The sequence below is a fragment of the Parasteatoda tepidariorum genome, chromosome 8 (genome assembly GCF_043381705.1).
Source record: "Parasteatoda tepidariorum isolate YZ-2023 chromosome 8, CAS_Ptep_4.0, whole genome shotgun sequence".
Lineage (NCBI taxonomy): Eukaryota > Metazoa > Arthropoda > Arachnida > Araneae > Theridiidae > Parasteatoda > Parasteatoda tepidariorum.
In genome coordinates, this window is record NC_092211.1 from 65401912 (window position 1) to 65422218 (window position 20307).

General features: G+C 26.5%; 1 protein-coding gene across 1 annotated transcript; it reads left to right on the plus strand.

The window, feature by feature from the left end:
* Positions 1-8: 8 nt before the first annotated feature.
* LOC107439231 (coiled-coil domain-containing protein 152) lies at positions 9-19932 on the plus strand. The gene is made up of 8 exons (XM_043043586.2): positions 9-423; positions 3650-3755; positions 3831-3899; positions 4001-4065; positions 6287-6389; positions 10383-10510; positions 14540-14632; positions 19557-19932. Exons 1-8 carry the CDS (start codon positions 373-375, stop codon positions 19914-19916), a joined length of 975 nt encoding a protein of 324 aa, XP_042899520.1. The 5' UTR covers positions 9-372; the 3' UTR covers positions 19917-19932.
* The last annotated feature ends 375 nt before the right edge of the window (positions 19933-20307 follow it).

Genomic DNA, 20307 nt, shown 5'->3' on the forward strand with positions numbered 1-20307 from the left:
CTTGAACCGTATGAACTACGTTGCAATTTAGATTCTATTTTTTATTCACTTATAAAATAATAAATTAAAATATCATGAAAAAAATTTTGTATTGAGTAATTCAAGGATTAATTACATTTTCTCTAAAATTTAAAGTAAATTGCGGTTTGCAAAAACAAGAAAACCTGTGAATATGAAAACGCAGGCAGCCAAAAGCGTACTAGCTAACTGTTTCAGACGATATTAAACTTAAGATTTGTTATTCTTTAGCAAATAAAGTTAGTACAGTTAAATTTCAAGATAGTTTTACAAAAAATAAAAAAAGGCACGATTCTGTGGTACATATTTAATAATAAAAGTGAAGGAAAAATATTTTACGTTCATTAAATTATAATGCAACTTGATTTAAACTGTTTATTGGAAGAGATTAATATCTGGAAAAATGTAAATTTCAGTTTTTTCATTGGTTCTTCTGGAAGTTTTACTAGTGTAAAATTTTATATGAACTGTTTCAATACTTTTATTTGCATAACTTTTTAGACTGCGGGTTCTGTTTTGCATTATATTTTATTATAAGTATTATATATATTAAAATGTATCTGTGTCGCATCTTCGCTTTATTTATCTTAATCATTTAGTTGAAGTTTATTCTTTCGTATTTAGTTATGCAATTAAATGCTTTTACTTGGAAACGCTACAAATGATTGTTTTTTATGTGAAAAATGAGAAACAAAGATTGGTACCTGCGCCAATGGGATAAGTATTTCAAGGGGAGATATGTATAAGTATTGAGTATGGGATAAGTATTTTAAGGCAATAAAATTTAGTTACAATAAGTAGTGGCATGTGAGACACTGAAAATAAAAATATTGTAGCCGCACCCAGTCACGCTTCATGTATTTGTCTTGTAAAAATTTTTTGCAAGTTTTCAAATGCTTTGATAATAGTAATCGGCACAAACAGGTACCGATGCAGATGAATGAGTATTATATAACCACGTAGTTAATATTTTTGAAGTCTTAGTATATTCATAGAAGTGTTCTTTTGTATGGATACAAAGCAGTAGCTTCCTAATAATAGAACCTTTCTTTCACTGCAAAATTTTAAAAATGTTCTAACTTTATTTACCAGGGGTCTGTTTAGAAGAAATTTGGGTCCGTTAACGGACCATTCACAAAATATCTTTTCATAAAAATGGACCCTTCACAAAATATTTTAACTTAAATTATTTTGTGAAGGGTCCATTTTTATCTTTTAATCAGACCCTTCACAAGAGACACTCGATAGACATTTGCTTATTATTGTAAATGTGCTGGAAAAATTAACTGATACTGAGTGTTCAGCTATTATAGATATTTTCAAATCTACTGGCAATCGACATATATTGCTCTAATGTTTTGTTAATCATGTTTTTCTGCTTTGATTCTGAGGCTAAGTTTGATCTCATTTCATTTATATTATGTACCTTAACCCTCTTTGGAGTCAAAAAAATAATTTATAAATTCCAAATGATTCTAGGAAAATATTTCTACTTCTACAGACATCGTGTGTACATTCTTATTGATATTAAATGATTTTTTTGTATGTAAATAATTGAGTGATATATAATTCATAAAATTAATTGATAAAATATTATACATTTAAGAATTGTTTAAGTTTACTTAATGTGTAATTCATTAGAAATGATACGTATCTAAGTTGCGTAATTTTAAATATGTCAATTGAAATTATTAAAAATGTGAGTGATTTTGTTTCCATTTTTCGTCAGAAATGAATATTCGGTGTTGTGCAGTATAGGCTAAATACCAAATATTTGTATGTTGCATCTCTAATTTAGTAGCAGCAATAACTGTTTATTTTTGAAAATTTAATTTTTTTAATTATAATTTTACAGTGTTGAGCATAATCTTGTATCCGTTTACAATTTAAGAGCTCATTGAAAAGGTTTTTTGCAATAACAGGACCCTAATTGCACAAATTCGCAAAACAGGACCTTGGTTGCAAGAATGTGACTTAATGCTTATTTTATATTCACAAATTACGAGTAGTTTTTTCAAAATTTTACAAAAACAGTACGTTTTGCAAATAGTCTGGACGGAGTCCTGATATATTAAAAAAACTTCTAAATTTAAAGAAATATATGCTGGTACGCATAATAACCTATGTAGAGTTTTATAAAACCTAAATCACATATGAAAAAAAATTATTGATTTTCGCATAAATTTTGTCAAAATTAGGTGAGTGCGAAAGAGCTGAACCTAGTTGCAAGAGTCAATAAATTGCTTGCAGAGTGTTTTTTAGTTGAAAGGATGTGTCCATAAAAAGTTTTTCATTTTATTTAGGCCTGCAGCAGTCGTAAATCCGGTGATCGACTAAGCTTTAATGTTATTATATGTAAATGATTCTGTGCTTGGAAATGAGCGGGTTATTCCACTAACTATTGCTTGACAGATAAAGTATTTCTAAATTTTTGGTATATGTATGGAGTTATTATGTATATTTTTTTCTTACTCTCTTGAATTTAGAATGACGGTTTTAAGAAGGCTTGTTTGTATATTAGCAGTCTGACTCGAACTGTTCTTGAAAATAATTGATGAATATAAACCATTTTTCTTGATTCTTATTTAAGGATAAGTTAGCTTTGTATGGGATTATAGTTTCAAAATTACAAGGATGCAGAATCAGAACATTGAGAGTTCTGATGAATAGTTTCCGATAGACCTGTTAAATATTCTGATTTTAAAGAACTTTATTTGAAAGTATTTGGAGAGGCAAAATACATTTCATATATACATTACAACTTTTAAATATGTGACTTGTTATTGAACTATTTTTCCACACGAATCTTTCCAGCACAACTTGATTAATTTTGAAGGATTGAAAATTTGTATGGTGACATTGGACATTTCAATAAAAATTTTGTTTTCCAGAGTCTTTCTGCATTGATGTACTTTTATCCTTAAACTAATTTTTTAAAAAAGAAAAAAAATGGGGAAAAAGTGACCAGCTGTTTATTTAAGTCTCCACTTTTTTTTTGTTGATTTGCCATGTGGTGAGTAATTATTTTCAGGCCTAGTTCCAGAACATTGAACAGTAAACTGTTATTCCTTCCATTCATATAAATGAAGATTTTTTTTTTATGGACAAGTAGCTATTTTCTTGATACTTCTAAAAAATATTTCAATTTTCAAACTAAATTTTATAATGTTAATCTTTGTTTTATAACAAATTTTGTCACTAGCTGTCAATAAGAAGACAGATTTATTTTTGGCAGAGAGTTTATGCTAAAATTAATTTTTCTATCCATTTATTTTTTAGTTCATGATTTTTCAAAGTTCTGGGTTTTATTCAAATTTAAAGTGTAGATAAGATTTTGTAAATTAATGCAGAGTTTTTGCTATAAACTGATTCTTTTAATACATATTATATTGTCGTTATGCTATTATGTTTATTACTTTTCTTATTTTTACATAAGAAGATTTATTACTTTTTCAAGTCATTATTTTAGGTTGATCCATAATTTTCTTGTACCCATCTCTGCCGTTCGCAATTAATGTTTCCTCTAGAAGCGATCCATTCCTACTATACTTGTAGTTTATGTCATTTTAACATTGAGTTATAAAGTTTTTACTGGTGATACTTATTGTTGATTGTTTTTAATTTCTTATAGATTGTTAAAAAGAAGGATGAAAAAATTAAAAACCTGCAGAACCAAATTAAAGAAAATAGACAACATATTGAAAGTATTGATAATTCAAATAGCACTCTATTGCAAGGTATAAATGTTATTTTTTGACCAACCTTTACCTTTTTAGCTTCAAATTTTTAATTTTTTTTCTTCTTTTGTGTAGAGGTAATTCAGCAAAATAGTATTATTTCTTCAATTTACCAATCCTTATCTGTTGTTGAAAGGACTGAGGGTAGGTATTTTATTGACTTGAATTACTTCAGATGTATATTTAGTTTTTCAATTTGTAATTGAAATTATTTAATTATTTTATGTTTCAACTGTAAATTTCAGCTGATAATAAAGCTTTAGTTGAAGAAATTAAGAAGCTAAAATGCAATTTTAAAGAGCAGGAAAAAGTAAATTACTTTTTCTATTTTTAAATTATTATTTCATTGATTTATCAATGAAGCCAATGAATAAATAAAGAACTTATTGTTTGATTGTATGATTTATATTTCTGTTAAAATTTTTAAATTTATTTTGTTTATTTTAATTATATGTTATTATTATTAAATTTATATGTTATTATTAACATATTATAAATTATGTCACAAAAACCCATTAGTTTTACTTTTTAAAATGGCATTTATCAGTTTGTCTTTTTTGAGTTTGTGCAAAAGATGCAAAGTTATGCAAAGGATATTTGTTTATTAGTTTGTGCAAGCATTTTATTAAAATGTCTCAATGAATTTTTTTAAAAACTCATTTTGTTCCATAACCATGGTTATAAACCGTTAAGGAAAATGGGACAATGCCCTTGGGCCATAGAGTGAAAGAGGCCACCATAATAATTACTACTAGTTAAAAAGATATTTCATTACATATTAAAAGTATCAGATTTTCGTGATTAGAAGGGTTCCACTTTGTGTGTTTGTCCTGGGGTCTTAGAGATTTTTGCTACTCTAATGATTATGAATACCAAATGACAACAGTTGCATCTAGTAATGAAGTGAATAATTAACAATATAATATAATATACGATATAAATCTAGTATAAGAAGCTCCTTCAAAGAATCAACCTCTAAAAATCTTACATGTGATTGAGATGTTTGTAATCAAGTAGTTACTTACATATAAATGCATGTTAAGGAAAAGTAGGACACTCTTCTAAATAAATGTTTTCTGTTATAAGTAATAAGCAATGCATAAAACATTGAAATTCTATGGAATACCTAGAGGCATTTTATAGAATGCCTAGTGAAGAGAATAACTTACAAACTTTATCTAGAGACTGTATGCAATAGTGAAGAAATGTTTTTTTGGTAACGAAGGGAAAAAAAGGGTCACAATAAAGCTATTAATAAATCGATGTTGAATTCTTAAAAATAAAGATTCTAAATTAAAAGAAATTAAAGAGTAGGATTAAGGAGGCCTATATATATGCTACCTGCAATGGATGAAATGCCAGCATATTTCATAGGACATCTAAGCATTTTATAGAATCCTTGATGCCTCTCATACTTTGCCAGTTTGTCATTTAGTGTTCTATAGCAGCAATTCTCAAATAGTGTTCTGCGGGACCAAAAGTTCGGTGGAAAATTTAAAGGGGTTTTGAGTGTTAAGATTTTTTTAAACATTTTCTTTTAACATTTTTGAAATCTGTGATTAAATCCAATCAATAATTTATTATTTACTTATTATTTATTATTTCAATTGCCTTTATTAAATTATATTTAAAGTAAATTGCCAAAGAGAGAAAAAATTAAAATTTGATATATATATATAAATATATAAATAAATAAAATTTTTCTACCAACAATTAAGAAAAATTATAATAAGGGCATGCATTTATAAAAAGTAGTCATAGTATTTCACATTGCGCTTTTGAAATCAAAATAAAATAACTAAATTCTTTAATAATGAAATGTGTTTCCATAATAATGATCTTAAATGTTTATAATGGTTCTTTTTATAGCAATATAAAACAAAAGTTTTCGCCAGACTAGATTCATCTCCAAGATCGCAAATTCAACTGTCAAACGTAAAACGTAATTTGAGATTATTAATGATTAAGCGATGAAAAAATTTCATTCACCTTATAAATTATAAAAAAAATGTCTGAAAGTCAATATAAAGTTGTCTTCTAATAGTTAATACATACACAATTGTCTTTATTTACTTTAATAATAAAATTGAGGTTTGGTCAGAAGAAATGTGATTACTTAGGGTTCCTTAGCCAAAAAAAGTTGGGAACCGCTTTTCAATACATTGTTGGTTTTCAAAAATTTGCTGGTGACATATCTAATTTTCAATGCTTGAGAATTTTCTATTTTTTATAATTTGAGTTTACTCAATAATAATCTCATTTTCAAATATTTTTTTTGAAATCTTTGATTAAAAGAATATTGTCTTGTTTTTCAGTTACATCTAAAACAAAATAATGAGCTCAAAAAAGTAATTGAAAANTTTCAATACATTGTTGGTTTTCAAAAATTTGCTGGTGACATATCTAATTTTCAATACTTGAGAAATTTCTATTTTTTTTTATTAGAGTTTACTCAATAATGATCTCATTTTAAAATGTTTTTTTTTTTTTTTTGAAGTCTTTGATTAAAAGAATATTGTCTTGTTTTTCAGTTACATCTAAGACAAAGTAATGAGCTCAAAAAAGTAATTGAAAAATTGGAAGCCGACCGTAAAGAGGAAATAAAAAGGAAAATATCAGCTATCGAAGACAATGGTAATATATGTTTGATACATTATTTTGGGTATACTGACTAAAGTGACCAACTCAACAATTAGAAGAAAAAAAACAGCAAGTAAATGGACTAGAGTACTTTAGTTGCTTGTCACCTTTTCAGGAAAAAAAGCCCATAAATGAGTATACAGTAGAGTCTCGATGATTCGAGTCTCAGTTGTTCGAGTTTCCCATAAATCCGAGCTAGTGAAAAAAAGTCAGTCTTGCTCCTAAATAATGACAAGTGCACACACAACGCATGGAACAATTGCTACGATTGATTTTAATATAATTACTATGACTGAATGTTGAAAAACGATATTGTGGGGTCAACTCTGAAATATGTGAATAGTGTGTTTAAATAAAAACATTAGATAATTATTTTAAGGTACGATTAACCTGATGCAGTAATATAATGAATATTGTAACTTGGTTTAATGTAGTAAATGCTCCCTGATCCTCTAATGTAAGTTAATTTTCTTTAAATATGATATATTTTTCAATAAATACTGAAATTTAAAAATTGCTTTGTTTCAGTTTATTTAAACATTTATTAAATTTTACATTTTCGATAATTCGAAAGTTCGAGGTAGGCTTAGTCCTGTCTACCTCAAAGGAGAAAAAGCCTCTTATGGAGGCTTTACTGTAATGCAAAAAGCAATGTACATTGAATCAGGCTTTTTTACTTAAAAGGGTGGTGGGCGATTGAATAACTTACTTTGAAAATTCTAAATATTTATTTGTATATTTATGCATCAGTAAACATATGTTGTAAGTTGTAAGCAGTAGTAATATTTTATTCTTTATTATTTTTAAATATACTTCCATATAGGATTGCTTTTGTCAAAATAATAATTGTATATTTTTATAACTCATTAGTTTACATTACTAAATAGTAATGTTAATAGGTATGCATGTTACTCTATTTTTTTGTATTACACTTATTTATTTTTCGAAAATCACATGTTATTATTAAATTTTTTTTTTTAAAAATCTGTACCATTAACAGTGTTGAATAAAAAATATTTTAAATTACTATTATTATTAAAAAGAAAACATTTTTACAGCAGTTTTAGTTTTGGAATTTGTTAGCTGGTAAATTAGCATAATTATGCAGGAAGGAAAAATATTTTGATGAGAATAACAATGAGAACTAAAAAAGAATTAAATATCCTTACATATAAGTGTGTGCATTTTTTAGGCTATTTTATAAATCTTAATTTACATGACTAGATAGTAATACAGTCTCAAACCCCGCTATAGTGAACACGGTTTATAGTGAACTCCCGGATATAGTGAGCGAAATGTTCGGTCCCGCGCCTTGCTACAGGCGCATAATGTTATTTTTCGTGGATATAGTGAACCAAAAAGGAGAGGAAGTTGGATATAATGAACTTTTTTCTGTCTTTGACTGATTTTTTTTTTTTTGTAATAATTTTGAAATTTCTACTTCAAAATAAATACATATACAGATTTTTAAAACCATCTATAGCATGGAATGTAGCGATAAGAATTTTTTCTTGTTTGCTTCTTTTATCTCACTTTCCCATCCTTAAACAAACCAAGCAGATGTTTCCAACCCAGGCAGATGATACACCTGTAAGGTATCAGTGGGATCAATATGCATTTGCTGTCAGAGAGAAATTATTCGTTATTGGTCAAAGGGTTGGACTCTAATATGTGTCGATAAGGCCCTCATTTCAACTCCTTTTTTGCTCTCAGTTCAGTTAAAAAAAGTCTGCAAACAAGTGTCTCAAATTTAACTATGGCGACAAGTAAACGTAAAACGTCCTCCATTGATGATAAAATGGGCATAATCAGAAAAAATTTGAAAATGGATGCAATCAAGTTGATATTTACAGGGAATATAAACTATCTAAATCTGCAGTTTGTAACATATGGAAAATGGGAAATTAATAATTTCTGCTCATGAAAAAAATTTCGATGGCAGAAAAAAATTGAGAAAAGCAGATCACAAGGATGTTGAATAAGTATTACTGAAGTGGTTCACCTATCGAAGAAGCCGCAATCTTCCAGTATCTGGACAAATATCGATGAATTTTCTAAGCGATTTTATGACACTACTTTTATGTGCTCGAATGGCAGGTTAGACGGGTTTAAAAAGCGGAATAACAGAAATTCAGGAAAAATTATCTGAGAGTCAGGAAGTGTTTCCATATCTGATGTTGAGGATTGCTCATCAGCTAAAAATTACTCTTTTTTTTTTTTACACGCAAGACGCAGAGTAATAAAAAATAACACATATTTTGCTACTACATAATATTTTTCAGTGTTTTATTTGAATAATGTGTAAATTTGAATAAAGGGAGGAGTTTAGGAACCATCAGTTAAATTGCCTGCGTAACGGATATAGTGAACTCCGGGTTATAGTGAACCAAAATTTCGGTCCCTTGAAAGTTCACTATAGCGAGGTTTGACTGTATTAATGATTCTATTTATTGCAACACTTTTCCTTCATTTTTAAATTTTTTTTAACAATGCTTGTTTTGTATTTTTTTTCCTTCTTATAGTCAATAATTTTAATAAAAAGTTAAATACAATTAAATTATTACATTTATAAAAATATTTTTGCAAAAGTTTCAATTTTCTTAATATTTTAGTTTTTTTTTTTAACAATGCTTGTTTTATATTTATTTATTTTTTCTTACTCTCAACAATTTTAAGGAATGTTAAATACAGTTAAATTATTAAATTTATAAAAAATTTTTTTGCAAAAGTTTAAATTTTTCTTCTTATTTTTTTTTTAACCAATGCTTGTTTTGTATTTATTTTTTTTCTGACAGTTAACAATTTTAAGAAAATGTTAAATACGATTAAATTAGTGTTAAATTAATAAAAAATATTTTTACAAAGGTTTCAATAATTTTAGACTTAGCATGCTAGTGAATTGTTACACTGTTATAGAAGCTTTGTGATTCTGAGGAAAAAAGAGTATAAATTTACCAACATTATGAAATATATATTTCCTTCCAAAATGCTAATAGAATGAAACCAGTCTTAACTTTCTTCATCACCACTCATTTTGAACATAATAAACATCTGAATTATTCAAATAAATAGTTTAAAAACGCTTTTGTCTTTCATGGCTGAATTTAATTTTTCTTACATTTTATGCTAACCATATTTTTCAGTGTCCTTTTTATGTGAAAAAACTTAAGAAAAAGACATTTAGGTGGCTTGTTTTTTTTATTGCTATTATTAATTATGTTTACTTTTCATGTAGAACCTTTTGTAAAATGTACAATATTTTTTCAAATATCATTTTAATTTTAAGGGGTCATTTAAATATTACATAAGCAATTTTTTGGCAATTCCAGAACTCTTTGTCATCAAAAATGCCTAAATCATATATCTTCCAATGTTTACATAAGAAAGTTCTCTCTGATTTTTGTTTTAACTTTGTCATTTACTGTAGAAATCTAGTTGCGGAATTAAATATCAAATTCAAATAAAAAATTTTAACTTTGCATTAAGTAAAGTTACGTTTTTATTAATTTTAATAAAATTTTGAGACAAATATTATTTTGTGTTCGAAAATAGTGACTTCTAAAATTCTTCGAAAAAAAAATTTTCTGATTTTTTTTTCTCCGTATTCAACTTTTATTCCACTTTGGAAATTTTTCCACATGAAATTTTTTTATTAAGTTTTTTTATTGGTTTTTTAAGAAAATTTTGAAAATAAAATAGATTTTACTGTCTTGCGTAAACATTGCTCATATCCTTCCTCTCTTATCAGTAAAAATAAGCAAATCACAAACCCTTACCTGTTGGATAGCTAATTATTATTACGTAATATTTGATGGGCCATTCATGTTAAAAAAGAAGTATAGATGAATTCTTGCTGGATAATTTTCATCAATTTAAATTATATTTATTAATTACATCTATCTAATTAATTGTAGTATTAAATTGTATTTATCTAAATAAACATTTATTTAATACCTGTCCTAAAACTTTGTTCTCTTTATACTTCAGTATCTTCTGAATTAGAAAAATGTGAAATAAATATAAGAGAAAAAGAAAATTGCATACTCTTATTGAAAGATGAGATTTCAAAAATTGAACATGAAAAAGTTCAAGAAATCTTAAAAATACAAATTGAAGTAAGTTGAAATTTAATTTTTTAAGAAATAATTGTAACTTCATTTCATTTTTCGGTAAATGTTTAGGTGTTGTAATGTACCCAATTTTTGAATTTAAAAGAAAACCAAGTGGCTGACACTGAACATTCCAAAGTCTAATTTCATTTCATTTAGTATACATAAAATTTATTGGAGTACATTTAGAATGTTTTACCGTACTACCATACTCAATTACAAAATGATAGCTTGTGGCAAGATGTAGTTTCTGTGTGAAATTGCCTGTCAACAAAGTGTTATGACGTTTATTTATAATCCCCGTGGCAGAAACATGGCGACACAGCGACATTGTCGCAGAAAGCGACTGAGTTCTTGCAGAAAGATTTTTTTTATTTGGGAAATAAAAATCTTGGTTTGCCTCAAACAAAAGTTCTCAAAATAAATTCTGCAGAAACAGAAGCTGTTTTACCAACAAAAAAAAACATTTTCTTCAGAAACAAAAAATTTCTGCAGAAGCAATAATGGTTCTGCAAAATTTTTTTCTTACAGAATTGTTTTAAATATTTTTTTTTCTAGCGTACCGCGGAAGGAGAAAGCGCTCGTAATTCTCCGTTAATCTCCAACACAAACAGTTACTGGATAAAAAGGGGAGAATTTTTTTCCCCTTTATTAAGCTATTTTTGGAAATTTGCCAACTTCGGCCTCTATCGCTGGCGCAGTAATTTGCTTTGTGTTTTTTTATGAGAACAGAGCATTTTATATTTTTTGCACTTATGTGGAAAATTTCATGCGTAAAAAGATTCTTTTTTTTAAAAAATCATGTCTAGCGAAAAGGTTATTTGTTGCAATTGTGAAGCCACAATAGTTAAAACAAATTTGAAAACTGATTTATCAAGGCGGCATTCCGAAAAAGAAATAAGATGGAAGTCGACAACATCTAAAAATGCCTATATGCTTTGAATTAAATCGTCGATAAAAAAAAAAACGCAATCTAACGATAAATGAAATAAAGCCTGAAAGATATCTCACTATCTACGATTTTTTAGCATGCGAATGAAAACCAGATTGGTGAAAAATATTTACTGGTCACTTTCAAACAGGTTTCCATACGCATGCGAAAAAAATCGCATCCAATGAATATGGCTCTAATACCGATGTTTCAGTACTGATAAAGACTATTTCGTTTCGAGATGTTGAATAGACTTGAGCATATTGAGTCGGAAACTGCTTCTGCATACTTCGTGTGGAATCAGTGCTATATATTTACACAATACAGTGCGAAATCACAAGCGCTGTGTATTTTTTTCGTTCTGAACTTAATCTGATCACGAAAAAAGTTTTATTTACCTCCTTTTTTTTAAAAAAAAAATCTTTCAATAAGTCAGTACAATATTAATCGAATCTAATTAATTAGGTAAAATTAATTAGATGTAGAAAAAATTGAAACAAACATTGCTTTAATTTTTTTGCTTTTAGAATTCGGTTATAGTCAATACTATTTTATTATTTTGATTACTCAACTTCAATATTAATTTTTTCACCTGATTTGTTTCTGTACCTGATATAACTACTATAGTGAAACATTAAATCATACTGTTTTAAACTGATACTTCAAATTCAGTTATCTTGTTTTATAAATTTAATCTTATTGTCCATTCTTAGCTATTTCTATAAGTTCTATCTTATTACAGGTTCTGGGTAATCTTTATTTATGCTCTAGTAAGCATTTTTGTCTGCAGATCTATACATTTATAACTTTTCGTTATTATCGAAGATTATGCAAATTTATACTTAAACAATTTAAACTTATTAAGAAATGTAAACTTATATTATGAAATTAAGAAAAAAAATCCTACACAGTTTTATTCTATGCATGTAGACTTATTTTATAAACACGAATTTCATCTATTATTATAAATTCATTACACATACATTTATAACGATAAAAATATCTTGCAGAAAGATATTGGTTCTAATTAGGTTTGTCGCAGAAAGTCAGAAAAAATTCTGCCACAGGGTTTATAATTTTAAATATTGATTTATAATGTTAAACTGAATGGATAATAATAATTTAAAAATAATTTTTCGAAAATATATTGATTTAAAAAAGATATAGTGAAAACGACATGCATAGTTTGGTCACTAGAGTTTCATGCTGCATTTTTTACATTGTAGTTTTAAGTATGCTTTTACGTTTAATGAGTTTATTAAAGTGTTTTCTTTATAAAGTGACCTAGTTCCAATTAGATTGATTGATGAACTTATACCACTTCAGATTTCCACCAAACATAGAACTAACTTTAAATATTCCCAGTTATAGAGGAAATCATATTTTAGGGTCCCTTTGCTACCAGGCTAACTAAGGTAGGTTTTGGTGGTTTCTCATCTCATTTGAAGCGGGTTGGTTTATATTAATTCTTGAACCAACCCTTGTCTTCTGGGTTACTTTCAAAATTAAAAGACTCCATACAAAGTTGCACATTGATAGCTTCATATTTGATATTGAGCACTTGTCAACTTCAGCTATAAATGTGATTTAAAACAAGTAAACTAATGCTAGTACCACTGTAAAATATTTCTAAAAATATATCTCTTTGTGACCTACTGTATTTTTCTTTTTGAACGCAGGTTAGTTACTGCCTCTAATGTTTATCCACATTGTTATTCAAAAAATATGTTGTAGTCTTTATTTTTCCTCTTTAAAAAACGACTAAAAAAATAGTTTTTGTAGCAAAGGGACTCCAATAGCTGTAAATAATGCTACGATAGATTTTGTTCCAAAAAGTGCCTTATATATTGCTCTGAGTTCACTGGTGAAATTTGAGGCGATGGAACCAGTGCCCAAAGAATGGTTCATTTTGGGTATTTTGAGCCTAGTGATAGAAACCAAACAGCATGACATAGGGCTTTGTAGATTACCATCACATTTAGGTCAGTATAGCCTGATTGGTAGGGCATTAGGCCCATATCCTAGAAGTCATGTGTTGGATTCCCTCTGGCCTATGGCTACCCATGTAGTAAATGGTGACCTGTGCATGTTAAATCTGTCAGGTCACAAAGTCCTTCCTGTTCCCATAACAAATCAATACTTCTGGGGGTACTGAATTGGAGATTGATCGTTCTCTGGTTCAGGTCAAAATTACGATCTGTGGATGTGTGAATTGGTCTGCCCTATAAACTGGTTCTGAAGTCATATTCTTGGCCGTATATGGCTCCCCTGAAAAACAAGAAATGCACCCTCTGCCTTAAAATTCGCTTGTTTTGACCAAGCAGACTTGTTGATAGTGGCAAGTGGCATTAGAAACAACAACAACCATAGCATCTGCAGATAATTTTTGATCTCAGATTACATAATTTTTAAAATTATAGTTTTTGTCTGACTGAGTTAGCAAACAAATTTTAATCTATGAAGATTATGCTGCTGATTGACCTGATAAATTCAGCTACTGGGATTATAGATTATAAAAAAGGAATGCAATGTTTCAAAGGAATGCAATGAATACAATTATAGTTTTTGTCTGACTGAGTTGAAATCGCAAACAAATTTTAATCTATGAAGATCATGCTGCTGATTGACTTGATAAATTCTGCTACTAGGATTATAGATTATACAAAAGGAATGCAATGTTTCGTGTAAGCAATTTTATTAATGACAATTTAAATGTTAACTTCTGTCTTGGTTAAAATACAGTACATCGATACTATCCACTTCTTCAGTTTCAAATTAAGCAGAAATTTTTTAAGGGTTACACCACATTACAGTGCTCATCTTAACATATTTCTGATAAAGTACGTGAGCAGAATTTTCTTATGAACATTTTGGAAACAGTTGACATAACTTAAATTCTGTTTAATAGTGAATTACTGCACTTTTTTTTTAAAGGAAAGTTGATTGCTTTTTTGCTACAAACCTTGTTAACCCCATTTCGTTATTATTCATTAAGAAAAGTAGCTCTCTGAGAGTTACTAAATTTTGTTTTATAATTTTATAAGTTACAAACTTTTAAAAACTGAAAATTTATTTTTCTGAAAAAAGAATCAATTCATTTTTAGTGTGAAGAAAAACTGGGCAGAATGAAGAGTAAAATTAGTAAAAATAAAGGAGTGCATCATCATGATTTTAAATCAAATGATTTCTTTAGACAGGTAATTATTTAATAATTTGTTAGTTGTATAAATTGCACGAGTTTGTTTCTCAGTTGTATTTTCTGACAAATATATAATTGAAGTAATTTCATACTTATTTTAATTTTATACTTGTAAACTTTATATCATACTTATGGTTTTCAAATTTTTAGGTAAATTATTTTTGGATTTTATTGCTGGAATTGGATTTAATACATATTTCTTCTAAATGATCTAAAAAATTGAAATTGACAGAGAGCTTATTGTAAACTTTTACTCCACATATGTAGCTTAAGTTCATCAAAAGTATCTATCAATTTTACTGTAAAAACATTCACTGTTAAAAAAGTTTTTAAAAAAGTAATTATAAGCTACTTTATTTAATGTGGGGCTAAAATTATTTCTACAAGTATAGTTTTTGACAAATAATTCAATAAAAAAATTTTATTGTTTAAAATGCTCATACCATTATTAATGAATTTTAAACAAATTCAGTACGAGAGCAAAGAAAAAAGTATTTTAATTATTTATAAAAATAATTCTATTGGATAAAGCGTAACCATTAATAATCGCTTATCCTTCTGATCTCCGTGTATTGAGAGTTTTAATATAAACATTTTTAAAATATAGTTATACAAGTCTCAGACAAAGTGCAATTGAGTGAAAATTATTTATGTTTTATTAATGTAAAGAGTAGTTTGCCACCTATTTGAAAGTTTAAAACATTTTAAAGACTTGTATTTTTCAATTTTAATCAAATTTTACAGATTTGAATCAAAATCTTGACAAATTAGCTATGATTAGGCAACAAAACTAGACTTTTTCTAATAGTTGACTTAGGGCCGTGCTTATTAAACAATTACCACACCACCTATGTCGACACTGTAGTTTGAAAAAAGACATGATGTATATATTTATAGCATATTTTTTGAAGTAAAAAATATACATTGTTTCACTAAGTGGATCCATAAAATCGTTAAGAAAATAAAATCTTGTCCATTAGGAATATGCAGCATTAACGCTAATAATTTACATTTTGTTAAAAATGCTCGCTGTTATTGCTAATGAAAATGAATCCATTTATTTAATTTTGACAGGCAATATTTTTGTCAACCGTAAATATAATTAATTTCAATAATTCATTTAATGTTACTGAACGAAAAAATTTTTGCACAAAAGTTAAATTATTTTTTGGCATTTAAGTTTTAAAGTATAAAAATTTTGCTTAATTTAATTAAAATATAGTTAGCTTAAAGAAATTCCAGTGTTTTATTATTTCTTTGACTTTTCTTTTTTTTTTAATTTTACCATATGAACATTTAGTTCATCATATGAATGAATTTAAAAATAAAACTTTTGGGCTCAGTCTTGGACTCTTAAAAAAATTAACAACAAATTAAAAAATCTTCATTATTTAAAATTCAAAAATATTTTTTCTTAACTTTTAAAAAAACGAAATATAATTTTTAATTTAATGGATTCCAATGAGTTACCTTTATGTGTATACACTTTTTTATTTTTTTACTTATTTCTTTAAACAAAAATTATAATGTTATAAATTTTTTTCAACTAATTGATTTATTACTCAAATTCCGAAAGTAAAAACAAAATGTTTAAAAATTTGGTTGTTTCAAAATGAACATAATTTAAATTCCATTTTATATGCAAACATTGAATTTCGATTTCTGGTTTGGTTTCTGGATATTTTTAACCTTCACTTCAGTGAATATTGTAATACTTTCATGCATTATAAAGTTTGAAGCATTAAAATTTAATGCATTTTAAATTGAAAAAATAATTGTTCTTACATTTTTTTAATGAAATTTATGGTTACTCTGAATTTTCAATTTTCGCAAAATATACTATAAAATTGTTACTTTTTTTGTTTTATACTTTTTACTTGTTGCATTTCCAAATCAAAACTTCTTATTCATTACTTTTGCTTAAAGTGTTTGTACTTTTACACATTACTTTTTAGAAGTAACATTCCCATGTATGATCTTAATAACTTTTTTACATTTTTTCTAAATTTTTTATCATTTTCAATAAATAAATATGTATTTAATCTATAAATCAAATGCTTATCTGCAGTGTAATTTTGATTTAGGTTCATATATCTAAGGTTAAAACAAATAGAATGATAATTATAATAATGAATATATAAAATAAATATATAAAATAATGACATATATAAAATAATGAATTTACTCCTTTTGATGGCTTATTTTTTTAAAAAAATTAAAAAATATAGAAATTAAAATTGCTTAAAAAACATTTGATTATTTAGAAGCAAATCTTTTAATGTTCAAGGAAAATTTAAGATTGAAATTTATTTACTGTTGTTCTCTTACAGTAAAATAGTTTTCTAATCTTCTATTTTTAATTGTTTAATACTATTTTTTAAATGTTTAAAAATATTTACTAAGCATTTTTAGGTAGTTAATTCAACATAGCGAACCTTTAAAATGTCAAAATTGAAAAAAATATAATTTTTTAATCGATTTAAAAGTACTGTGTTTTTTAAAATTGTGTGAAAATGTCATATTTTTCTAATACTCTCAATTATGATTGAGAGATAGCTTTATATACATTGCGTTGCGAATTAAGAATATTCTTGTAGAATAAGAATATTCTCCAACCCAAGAGAACTAGAGAAAGTTAAAGAATTTTATTTTAAATCTTTTGAATTTTTGGCCTAATGGTGTTGTTTAAATGTATTATAATAAACATATAAGAGCATTCAAAGTAAATACTTTTTGCTGATTATTTTTTTATTTCTTTTATTTTGATTTGATTATTTTTAAATTCATGTAAGTATTAAAGTACTTTTCTTTTTTTTCGCTCAGTTTTCTTAAAGGTTAATTTTTCAGACTAAACTTTAATTTTATTACTGAAATTCAGCACAAATCAAAATAAATTGAAATATTTTGATTCCTCGTTTTATGTACATTTGCAAAAAAAATTTAAAATATCAAAACATTTAAATTTTTTAACAAAGATAACATAAAGATAACATAAAAAAAGTTTATCTTTTCCACTGAGAAATGTTCAAAATAAATATGTTTAGAAAATCTATCCTCCTATTATTTTTTTGTACATTTTTTTTTCAAATTACATTTTTGTGAATAAAAATTATTAATTTAATTACTAAGTTACATATTAATATTTTATGATTAAACTTTGTTTTTTAAAAATTTATTATATTTATATTAAATTGGAGATTTTTTTTTTACTTGCAAATAATTTTCTTTAAACATCAATAAACCCCGTACTAATCTTATAGAAATGAATTTTCAGTTATATTGGCAAAAAATTTTATATGTTGTAGTTCAAAACATTCTGATCATAAAATCTATTGTTTCCGAGATACCAAGCCAGAGAGAGAAACATGAGATATAGACAATGATCACTGTGATGAAAGGTGCTTGAAGCACGCTACATTGTATTCAGATTAAAATTAAAGAGGTAATGCTATTGATTTAGCATTGGGCATTCTGGCGTGCTATCAGTTTGTCCATTACTTATCTAACTTTCAATGCTTATTTAAAAGTTCATTATTAACTTTTTTTTTTAATTTTCTTTATTGATGTCAATGATGATGACTCAGGGGACAGAGCATTCATCCATGAAACGCAAATGTGGGTTAGTTCCATCAAAAAGTCCTTCACAAAAGCAAAATTCTCCCAATACTTGATCCAGGAGTTCCCTTGTCTTCTGGATTGGGTTCAAAACTATAAGACTACAGAGTTGAACATTAGTAGTCCTAAACCCAAAAATTGGGTTGGCTGTTGAGCGTTCGTTATAAATAAAATAATAATGAGATGTAATTACAGAATTACTATTTATGGTTTTAGGCTTTGTATCTCAAAAACTATAAATTTTATTATTTTGTGTCATTGAAAACTTTTAATCAGAATGCTTTGAACTGCAACACATTAAATATTAAGTCGATTTGACAGAGAATTAATTTTCCTAAGATTTGATCAGGGTTTTTTGCCTTGTATCTTGCCCGTAACATCCTAAAAGGTAAAAACTGATAATTATTTAGGTATTATAAATATGAATATTGTTGTTCTGATTATGTAATATTTTTTGTAATGAGCATTGCATATATTTTTATAATATCTAAAAATATTCTAAATTATAATTTTCATTTTAGAATGTTTAACTTAAGTTGTATTGATATGAATTTGACAAAAATTGCATTGATATTATTAAACATGTCTATTATAATTGTACAGAAAAAAGTTATTATATGCACACAAAAGAAAACGCTCTGATCGATTTTAAAAAGTGCAAAATTAACATTTGATGTTTACTATATTAAACTCTGGGAAGATAAAAATAAAGCTGATTTGGTATAATTTCAAAGTATTAATGAAATAGAAAGTGTTTCCAATGAAGACAACTTTTAATCTTTTGTAAATGAAGGTTATTTTTGTTTGAGTTCATACAAAATCCTTAGTATGTAAAAAAAATTTCTAGAAGCATTTAAAAATAAAATTTAGTTTTTCTTGCTTAATTTATATCTATTTCAAAATTCATTTTAAGACATATAATTTATTTAAGAAAGCTTTTTTAATAAAATGTAAAGATTTCTAATCCCTAATATATAAGTTTCTAATATGAAAAAATTTCTTTCACAACTTTCAAGAAGAAGTTCTTGACAATTCTGGAAAAGAATACTCTCAAGAATATTTTCCTGGCAATTTTGCAACACTAAGCATATATTTGAATGTTGCTAAAAAAAGAAATATTTAAGTAAAAAAAGCACAAGTACATAAATTAACATAGCAATTCTTTATTTCCCTTGATTTTTTTAATCTTTTCTAAGTATAAAATTGCTTTTAAATTAAATAATATTAATAAAAATGAACAATTGTCACAATTACAGTAATTGAAGTAAATGTTTTATTCTATGACTGATAATTTAATCTTTTATTAGAAATACATGGAGAAGGAAAAAGAAGCCAAAGAAGAATCAATGAAATTGAAAAAAGAAATCAACGATTTAAAAGGAGAAGTTGCTTCATTGAAATCTAATAGCATATTAAGTTTTCAGCAGGAAAACATGAGAGAACAATTTCATGTAACAGAAAAACCGAGCCATTGCAGTGAAGAAAATCACCCTACTAAAAGAATAAAAATTAACGGAGAAAGCCCACACAACGATACAACAAATGGCTCTCACAATGACTTTAATATGTGTAATTTCACTAATAATAATACCGAAAAGCAACCCACTGCAACTACACTATTTAAGAAAAAATTATTTAATCTTGATATGAATTATTTCAATAAATAAAAAGATTTATCTAAAAGTAAAAGATTCATTTATTAAAAGCGAAATTAAGTTTTATCACGTTTTTTTTTTGTTGCAGTAAATCCAGTTTAGTACAAAGTGAATATATGAAGTAATCATTGGTTATAGATTTACAAGGAAAGGAATAATATCGGTGAATTATACTCGGTGATAAAAAAAATTTCCTGGGGAAGGTAGAATCAGAATGTTGATCAAAAACTGTAAAATCAAATTTTTAATTAACCATCGTCTTTTATCAACTACAAATTTTTGCTATCAGTAAACTCAGAAATCTTTGTGCAAACATAAGCATTGATTTTTAGTAATCTGAATAATAAAACCCAATTTCATTTTATGAACAAAATATTTTTATCAGTTATCTAGAAATGCAGTT

Coding starts and splice junctions, on each gene's coding strand:
- LOC107439231 (XM_043043586.2), top strand. CDS start 373: ATGCAACTTGATTTAAACTGTTTATTGGAAGAGATTAATATCTGGAAA. Junction 3,756..3,830: donor AAATAGCACTCTATTGCAAG/GTATAAATGTTA, acceptor TCTTTTGTGTAG/AGGTAATTCAGCAAAATAGT. Junction 14,633..19,556: donor CAAATGATTTCTTTAGACAG/GTAATTATTTAA, acceptor ATCTTTTATTAG/AAATACATGGAGAAGGAAAA.